The sequence below is a fragment of the Pygoscelis adeliae genome, unplaced genomic scaffold (assembly GCF_000699105.1).
Source record: "Pygoscelis adeliae isolate BGI_AS28 unplaced genomic scaffold, ASM69910v1 Scaffold286, whole genome shotgun sequence".
Taxonomy (NCBI): domain Eukaryota; kingdom Metazoa; phylum Chordata; class Aves; order Sphenisciformes; family Spheniscidae; genus Pygoscelis; species Pygoscelis adeliae.
This window is the reverse complement of record NW_008825076.1, coordinates 4,529,830-4,539,064: the sequence shown is the minus strand read 5'-3', so window position 1 is coordinate 4,539,064 and position 9,235 is coordinate 4,529,830. Positions and strand designations below refer to the sequence as shown.

At 39.5% G+C, this 9,235-nt stretch overlaps 1 protein-coding gene across 1 annotated transcript in view; it reads left to right on the top strand.

Annotated features, from left to right (window-relative positions):
* CBLN4 (cerebellin 4 precursor) overlaps positions 1 to 9,235 on the top strand; it is a 52,919-nt gene that overhangs the window by 22,957 nt on the left and 20,727 nt on the right. Inside the window, 1 exon segment of the mRNA XM_009326859.1 lies at positions 602 to 705. Within this exon segment, the coding sequence (XP_009325134.1) occupies positions 602 to 705 (104 nt within the window).

The window sequence follows — 9,235 nt, the reverse complement described above, 5'->3', positions numbered from 1 at the left end:
CCATGTAGTTCAAGGCAGCTCCTGGGGCTCACCTGCGGCAAGCATTGCACGAGCACAAGGGGAGGAAGATGCTCAACTGCAGCCTGGGTCAGTTCAGGACTGAGCCCCTGGAGCCAAGGCTGTATCCTCTTCTCCCCCCATTTCACACCATGAGAGGTCCCACAGTAGCAGTCTGATGTAGTGCTTAGTGCCAACTGACAAGATTTTTTACTGTTACATAGGGTAGAATTTTTGTTCTTTTATCTTTAAAGGAAGCCTGAACTTTCTACACAAAAATGTAGGTTTGAAGAATGTTATTTTCATTGCTAATCCCAATGCTCAAAACTAGGAAAGGTCAAATTCACAGCTGCTGCGTGACCATACTCTCGACCTCTTCATTATTCTGCAGTTGCTTGTGAAGTGATCACATACTACTTTTTTCCATAAGACCCATGCCTCTTTTAGGATTTCTATTTCAAAACAGAAAGTTAATATTCCTAGATGAACATGTTATAGACCCATATTCTCCTAAATTTTCCATGTGTCCTAAATTAGACATTTGCAGTCCTTTGGACACAACTGCATGCTAGTGAGATTTCTCACTTTTTTTCTCTTTTGTTAGTTTTAAAAAAAGAATTGGAAAATGTTATTCAGTGCAGGCGGCTTATTAAACCCAAGACAATCAAGGCAACACCCCAGGAGTCACAGTTCTGCAAGGAACTAAAGGTAACGTTATCACAACGGTATTGTGGGCTGGAGGTAAAAGATGAGTAATCTGCTTAGTTTTTGCTGAGCCCTGCCCTGGCAAGGAGGTCAGGAGCATTTGAGGGAAAGTGGCCTTTTATTCCCCTCTGATAGTGCCTCGTACCATAAGCTGCAGCATGGGAAAGGCTTTTCAGAGTTTCTGCGTCTCCTGCTTTTGCTTCACAGGCAAATGGGCTGGAGCGGATGAGGAACAGGTAGCCCCACTGTTGCCCACAATAAGCACTTTGCAATACTACCAATTTTAGAGCATATATGAATTTGTAATAACTTCCTCTGCCCTTAGACAGAAGGGAAAATAGCATAGAGAAACGTCATCCAAGGGCATGCATATGTTGTGAGTATAGGTTGATCTAAGATGATTCCGCCCATGCTAGTGGCAGAACGAGATGGGCTGGAGGTCACAATGGAGAGGCGGCTGAGCAGGCTGGAGGGAGCCCAGTTCTGGCCAGGAGTCAGCAGAGCCAAACACAAGGGGCAAAGAACTCGATTAACTCTCAAGAGCACTGTTGTGCTAGTTATGAATGGTGCTACTTCCAGTGAGGGCTTTCCCCGCTGCCGTGGGGGGACATGTTCATCTCTGCTGTCCTGGATATCTTCGTGCTGTGCTTCACTGCGTAGTGTCGGCATCTGTTAAACCCATACGTTTCCTTCTCCCTTGGAACAGCACAACGCTGTGCTTCTTCAATACAGATTAAGTTGTCCTTTGTATGTATATACATATATATAAATGCATACATTACAAAAGAACTGTGATTAAGAAATTTTATTTCAAAAGTTAAATTTCTAAGGCCTTGTTTCTGACCCCTTAAAAACTAGCAACTGGGAGTATTTACTTCACATGCAAAAAGGCTAGACTATGCCAAACATGGGTGGAAATTAGGGCCCTGTGATGCTCATCTAGTTCTGTAAATTCTAATAGATTTAGGTAGTGTCATTGGATGCTAAAGTAAAAAATTCTCTAACATTGATGTTTCTTTTTTTTGTCTTTGTCTTAATACTTGCAAGAAAATGTGTGCGCCTGATGTATGCTTATCTTTTGTGAAATGTGAAATTTTTGTGACATGAAAATTTTGACTTGAATTATCTTGTTTTCACTGCTGTTTAATTTCTGCTTTAATATTATGCTCCTATACCAAATTAAGAAGTTTTATTTTATTACAGGATTTAATTCAGAAATATGAAGGGGATCTATCCCAGCTGTCAAAAAGATGTGATGAAATGAAGAAGCTTTATAGCAACTTACTGGTACATATCATATTAAAATGCAATGAAAAGAAATCAATATTTCTTTAAAAAAAAAAAAGGCAAGAAAGAAGGGCAAGAAGTTCCCATACTTCCACATGCTTTATAGTTATACTCTCCACAAAAACTGAAAAAAAAAAAAAAAAAAAATCACATCTAGCAGTGGTGGAATATTTTGAATGAAAATCTAGCTTTTATTTTTCTTAAGGACTTACAGCCCACTTTTTAGGGGGTCTACAGCCCAAGTATCAAAAAGAAAAGTAGATGTTCACCAACTTTATAGATTCAATGAGTTTAACTGTTGAATGTTTTCAACACGTTACAGAAAACATGTTATGGAAAATATGCTTTTCTGGTGCCTACCAGCAATCGTGTCTTTGGTTGGTAGGCAGCTGCAATTCTTCTGCTACTTGAGCAGAGGGTTTTTTCTAGTAACAAGCTTATAGTCCAGGGCATTGATTTAGCTACTGTTATTCGAATGAGAGAGACAGGAATAGAGACGTTAGTAGTAGCACAGATCTAAAAATGAGCAGAGCAGAAAGGAAGCTCCATGGGCAGAAGATTTCTGATGAAGAAACTGTCTGTTCTTGTTTGTTCCTATTATGTTCACCCACACTTGCACTGGAGAAGCACCTAATTTTCTCAATCATTTCTTCCTCTGAACAGAAGCAACCCATCTAGGTCCAATACACTAGAAAATGTTTTTTTGGTCAGAGGGTCACACCAGAAGGAATGAGAAAAGCTCCATGCTGCAGTTTTTAACATGTCGATTCCTCGTTTAGTACAATGTTCTTGGAGTGTGACAGAGATTCAGGAGGTCTCTGCTATGGTAACAGTATTCTCCAGCAGAATAGTCACACTAGGAGGTTTTAAGGAAAGGGACAGATTTGCTGAAATGCAGTGCTAATCTCTGAAACTGGAATAACTTCCTGGTCCTGGGATTAGGACACAGCTTTAAGTGGTAGTGGTGGTTTGTTTTGTGGGGTTTGGTGGTTTTTTTGTTTGTTTGTTTTTTGGTTTTTTGAGGGAGAGGAATTAGAAGTAGAGAAGTTTTATGACAGATAAACGTTACACAGAAGATGCAGCCAGGAAGACCTTTGGGGACCTATCTGAACAGACATTGAAGACTAGCGAGATGTTTGACCAAGGAAATTTAATTAGTAATGTTTTACTAAAAGTAATATTGTGACAATGTGCAAGGGTTTCTTTGTGTCTCTTGCAGCCTTTCACAAATGGGAAAAATGCCTCAGTGTAGGGTAACAAGCCAAATTTGTATGGTAGCACATAGTCGAAGAACTCTGTCCCAAGCCTTCAAAACAGGTTGAAGGGCTGGGATAAAGCAAGAAGAAAAAAAGGTGGAAAAAATAGTGTAACTGAGAGAGTTAACAATTGAGTTACATGAGTGGAAATGGTTGAAAAGTATTCACCAAATTTAAAAGTGGGGAGATTTGTGCTGTAAAAACTTTGGGAGACACTTCTTGCATGGGATGTGGAAGAATTTGACCCATTTTACCTAAAAGTCATCTTTAGAAGGAGTTAGTGTCGTGTGGCCGGTCCTGCTTGCAGAGCTGTGTTGTGCCCAGTGAGTGCTGGCTGTGCCCTCCTGCGTGTGCGTACTCTGTCACACTCCTCCTGCGCAGATGTTCTCTCCAGCTGTGTACATTCAGCCAGGAGGCATTACAGATGTGATGCTGTGCTACAGATATACGTGTGAGGCTCTTTGCTTTCCTTTCTTGTATTGGAAACTCTCATCTGAGTCTTTTATTTGCATCTGAAGAGGATTTCATTTTCCGTGTAGCTGGAAGTTTCCTCAAGTTTTAACCCAGCTGCTTCTTACCTCCCTTACCCCCCCCTTTTCCCTTATTCTCTAAAGTTAGGCATTTCTCTCACTTAGAATGGATTTTTTTCTTCTGAATAATGTTATTGTTAGGCAGATCTTTTTGCATATTTATAAAGCAGCAAAAATGTAAAGGAAATATAAAATAGGATGGGTGATCAAAGACCAGGCTATCATCTCAACAGCACTAGGAAGGAATAGTCCAGCTTACCTAGGGGAATATTTGATCTGGAAATGTGTTGTAGGTAGCCATGGAAATCATGTTGCAGATAAAACAAAAATCCACAGGCCTACCTTTATGATTTAATATTCTGCTTATAAAATCAATAATGACCTTGGCATGTGACGCTTCTATGGAATGAACAATAAATTGGGGATAACTGCCTGTGGTATAGCTGTGGGCTATCAACTTCTCACAGATGGTCATTAGCTCCAGGAAATGCCCCTCTCATTACTGTTTAACTGATGGTACACCATGGGCGAGTGGTGAGGCATGCCAAAGATCAAGGGCTTGGAGCACCCAGGAGGTGCAATTAGGAACACAACAGGCAAAACAATTAATCAGATGTCACTGGTTAACGTTAAAGTTTTTGTGACTGGATTATATGTGAGTGGTTTCTTTTACTGTGTTTCTGATTTCCAGGCAGAGGATTTGCTCCTAAGAACATGTTAGATGATGTCCAGGCGAACATGTTTAGACAATGACAGATATCAGTCCAAACCTTTCCATATATTTCAGCTGCAATCTGAAATACTGAAATACAACTACATTGCTCTTCAGCCTTGGGAGAGCTGTATCCCCCAATTACAGAGTAGCTCTCAATTACAGCCAAGATAAGAACTTGTAGCAACACAAGACGCCTTTTAAAACTTTTTGATGAAGCCTTTGGAGCATGTTCTCTAGATTTGTTCTGCTCAATTAAAAAGCCGTTGCAGGCAGAGTTATGTTCTTTAACTTATTGATCCCATTAAGGAGGAATCTTTGAAAATTATGACAAACCTCTTGAATTAAACCTTAGCAACAGATTTAATATCAAAAATCCTTTCCTGTCCTAGAACTGGAGAACCTATGTGGAAGTGATTTTAGTTAACGCAGGAATACCTCTCCTAGTACTGAACTTTGTAGTATGACTGCCTTTCACCTCTTGTTTTATAGCGAAGTAGACATGATGACAATATTGTTCACGTCTTTTTCAAAAACTTTCCATCCGTTCACCTTTTTCAGGTGAAGGAAAGAAGAGAACAGGGAAAGGTGGCTCTTTGATAAATTACTTTTTCTCCCAAAAACGTTTGCTTCCCTATGAATATTTTTGTTTGTTTGCAAAGCAAAATGACAGAAAAGGAAAACTTTTTGGCTTGAACATGCTGCTACCATGCCCACTGTGGAATATAAACCATTTCTCTAAAGTACACATTTTCATTTATGAATGGGCTCATCCACAAACTGCAGAGCAAGGAAGCTTCATGATTTACTGTTTTTCCTCCTCTTCAGCTGAAGATCTATAGTCCAGCCAGAGAGACAGGGTTACACAGAAACCCAGGTTACTGAGGTAATTCAGTGACAACTCCTGGGGTCACTTTTACTTGAGACGTTTTGGATCTCAGCTTGCTGGAGATTTTAGCCAGCTCTAAGTTTTCTAGTTATTATTATTAGAAGGTATTTAACTTTTCTCTTGCTCTTTTAACTTCATTAAGATCCTGGACATGGTTTAGATTACTTGGATATACTAATGTTAAATATTCTTCTCTTTCAAATTTACAGGTAAAATTTGGGGAGCCACAAGACCTAGACTCTCAGGAACTATTTGGATGGATATCTTCATTCATTAGTGAGTTTAGGAAGGCCTGTGCTGAAGTCATGCCATAAGGACAACACAAATCGTATAAAGAGGTGAGGGTCCAGGAAATATTTTTAAGTTAATTGGTTTGAAAGTTTCTCTACTAATAAGTAGTACATAGACAGTATATAGTCTGTACAGCAGTATACTTTGATTTTAAGAGATCTTCAATTTATAATGTGTAATTTGTAAGTGGTATTTGACCTGTAGGATCACAGATCACTTATGAGCCTCTCCCTCATCTTTTCTGATGTATGTGCTTTTGTACTTTGAGATGTCTGTATATTTAGAAAGGAGACACTTTTGATATTTTATAATTTCTCTTTTTAATGTTTTCCTTTGATACCCAGTCTTCTGACTGAGTTTTAACTATTACTTTCAATGAATAAGTTCCTGTGTGGTGATCTAATTTTTAATTACTTTTGCTGTAGTTTTCTAAATAATACTTTACAAGTTTTAGAATGAAATGGGGAGCTGTTACCCACAGAGGAGAATATTTAGCAAAAATTCTTGTTTGTCTTTCTGCTATTAAAGCATTGCAGCCTTAGTATGTAATGGAGAAAGTGTCTCGCTGGGTGTTTCCTCCCCCCCCCCCCCCCAAGCAGTACAATAAAATAGTGCTTTTTATGGCTAATGTCATGTATTCAGGTAAAATACTATAGAAATTAATCAATATGTGAGATTTGCATTGGCAGGAAGAGAAAAATATCAGAGAAGCAAACTAAAAACATGTCATAAGGCATCTAAGTAATGGATACTGGAGGTAATTATCCATGGTTTTCAAAAGAGAAAATACTTCTGTTGCATTTGTTGGCTTTTACATATTTTTAAATAGAATAATATCTGGAGTTCAAATATATGAGAAGAAAATGAGGCCTATATATGCAAAGACAAAATGGATGTGTTTAACTTTGAAAGCAGAAAATAGTTCTAAAAGGTCATTGATAAAATTTGGCATTTTCTCTACCAGTTTTGCAAACAGTGTTGTTTGAGAAAAAGTGTATTACCTGACTTATTTTAGGTCTGACTGCCCAGGGCTCACAGTGTTTGGGCTTTGATAGAAATGTTGAACACTCTCCCTGACTTCAGTGCTAAAAGGAGTTAGGGCTAACCATCTGAAAGGCTTAGATGCACTTACATCTAAAAATTACATTATCACAACCCTCTCAGCTGGCATACAAAATTTCTCTATATCCAGCATCTCATTTGCTGTTCTAGATGTGACCACTGCTGAACATCTAGGTATTTAGAGACAGGTCCAGGAAAGAGCCCAGGCACCCACCAGCTAGGTGCTGCAATACCTGGATTTTTAGTGCTGGTTGTGTCAGACAGTAAAGGACAATCACCAGGAATAGACACACATGTGGACGCTGTCTGGAAAGCAGAGATAAAAGAAGCCCAGGATTTTTTTCTTGTCTTGGCCTCAGTACTTTAAAGGGCATCGCAGGCTGCAGTGCCTGGGAGCTTACAGCTTCTGATGTGCCATGACTGGCAGCACGCCTCTATGTGAAAAGGCAGAAAAGCGTTCCTGCAGCTAATGTGTCTATTACCAAAGGCAAGGGCTTCATTTCACATCAACCTCGATAAATCTGCTGAGGGAAGGGGATGCAGCTGAACTCCTGCCCTCCACAGGTGCTCCTGTTTGGAAGCTGAATCTGCTCCCAAGGGCATGTGCACACAACTTCTGTTTCAAAGAAGTGAGCAGGGATCATAACTGCTCTTTTAAAATGATAGTTCTCACCTCTATTTTGGAGTCACCGAGGAAGTGGAATCCTGCCCTGAAGGATTCAAATCCTTATAAACCTCCTCTTAAAGGAATGCTCTGGCCAAAAGGTGTACTGAGCAGGCAGCATCTCATTCCTGGCCAGTGAGCGATAACTCCAGGGAAATGTTTTCAACAGGAGGTATCAGCTGTTAAGCAAAGACGATGAGCAAAGAAGCTTTTAGCTTTGTGAGAAGCAAACCTGGCACCAGCTGTGAATGCCAATGGGCCTCACTGCCTAACTTCTCTGCCTTAAATCCACCCCTCATCTTAGAGGACGTCTAAAAAGATCTTTGAGGAAGAGGCTCAACAGACTATGTATTTAGTATGCTCAATATCATCTTCCAGGCACCTACATATCATATATAGAAACTGTCTCACGTGAGGTAGAGGATGCCTGAAATAGAGCTCTGCATTGCAGCAGCAGCGAAGTACCCAGTGTGTCCCCTCAGCTTTGTACCGCCAGCGTTGCTGCCGTCCGTAAGCTCTTGCATGTCTGCACTAACAAAGTGCATTGTTTTGGCTTCTCAACAGCCTTGTCAGGACCATGCTTCCAGTTAAGAACGTGCAGTCATGTTTCTCAGAGGCAAAAGTAATAAAATAAAAAACAAATAGCAAAATTTAGTACCCCTGATACTTATTTTACAGAAAATTACTTACAGAAGCAAATAAAGGGATTTAATTTTATGGAAAACATATTGACTATATTTGCCTCAAGTCAGCATCAGAGCAGTGACATCTGGTTGACACTGAAGTCAGTGGCATCTATCTATGCACCAGGAGCTACAGCTTACATCACCCATTTCTGATTGAAAGAAGAAAATTAAAGTCCTTTTTAATTTCTTGCATCTCTATACCACCATCCCCTATACAGTGCATGTATGTGCACTGTAAACAACACTTGCAGTTTTTGATGTGTGTTGTTACTGCTCCAAAACCTGAACCATCTTCATTTATATGTGAATCATGTAAGATAATCCTGAATACAAGTGCCATTTCCAGGGTATCAAGAACCCTGCATTCCCGAACAGCATTCGTGATGGTCATGATAAGTTTCATGTTTTTCTACCATTACCTTAGCTCAGGAGTCCTGGGAAGTCTCTTTTAACTAAATTTTTTTTTCTCTTTTTTTTTCATGACTCACTTTTTCCCCCCTAGTCTTTTTTCTTTATTATTATATCTAACAGCTTGCACTTGTTTTATAGCTCAGCTGGCATGGCCTCTTCCAATTAAAAATATATTCTACACAGTAGTCGATATCTGTGTCTTTGTGTGAATATCCTGGAGCATTAATTTAAAAAATTGATGTCCAAATACCTTCTTGGCAAGAAGTTCTAGCCCCTTCAGAGAGCACGAAGCTTTCCTATGGAGTGAGAGCTTACTGAGGAGACGTGTTTCAATTTTCTCAAACAAGCTATTTCTTCAGTGCCTGTGAGTTTAAGACCTCCTGATCTATATGTAAAAATAAATAAATAGACCTTGTTCCCTACCTCATTCTTTTTTCCCAAGTGTTATTTTGCATAAGGCTGGGTTTTTCGTCTCTTACAGCCAACTGTATTACTAAGTTTTAGTGGTATAAAGAATAATAGTTGCTACGCCTCAACATTTATTTGGAATTATATAGACAAGCTCTAGGTCTCCGTGTGGATAATGTCTGTGGAATCCTTCCTTTGCAGCTGACAGTTTTATCCTGCAAACTGTAACCATAAAGGTCAAAGTGTCAGGTGAGCCTTCTGTTTGTGGAAACTAATACAATTGGGAGCACTCCGACAAGTAGTAACCTGCAAGAACTGTAGTATTTTTACATCTGGA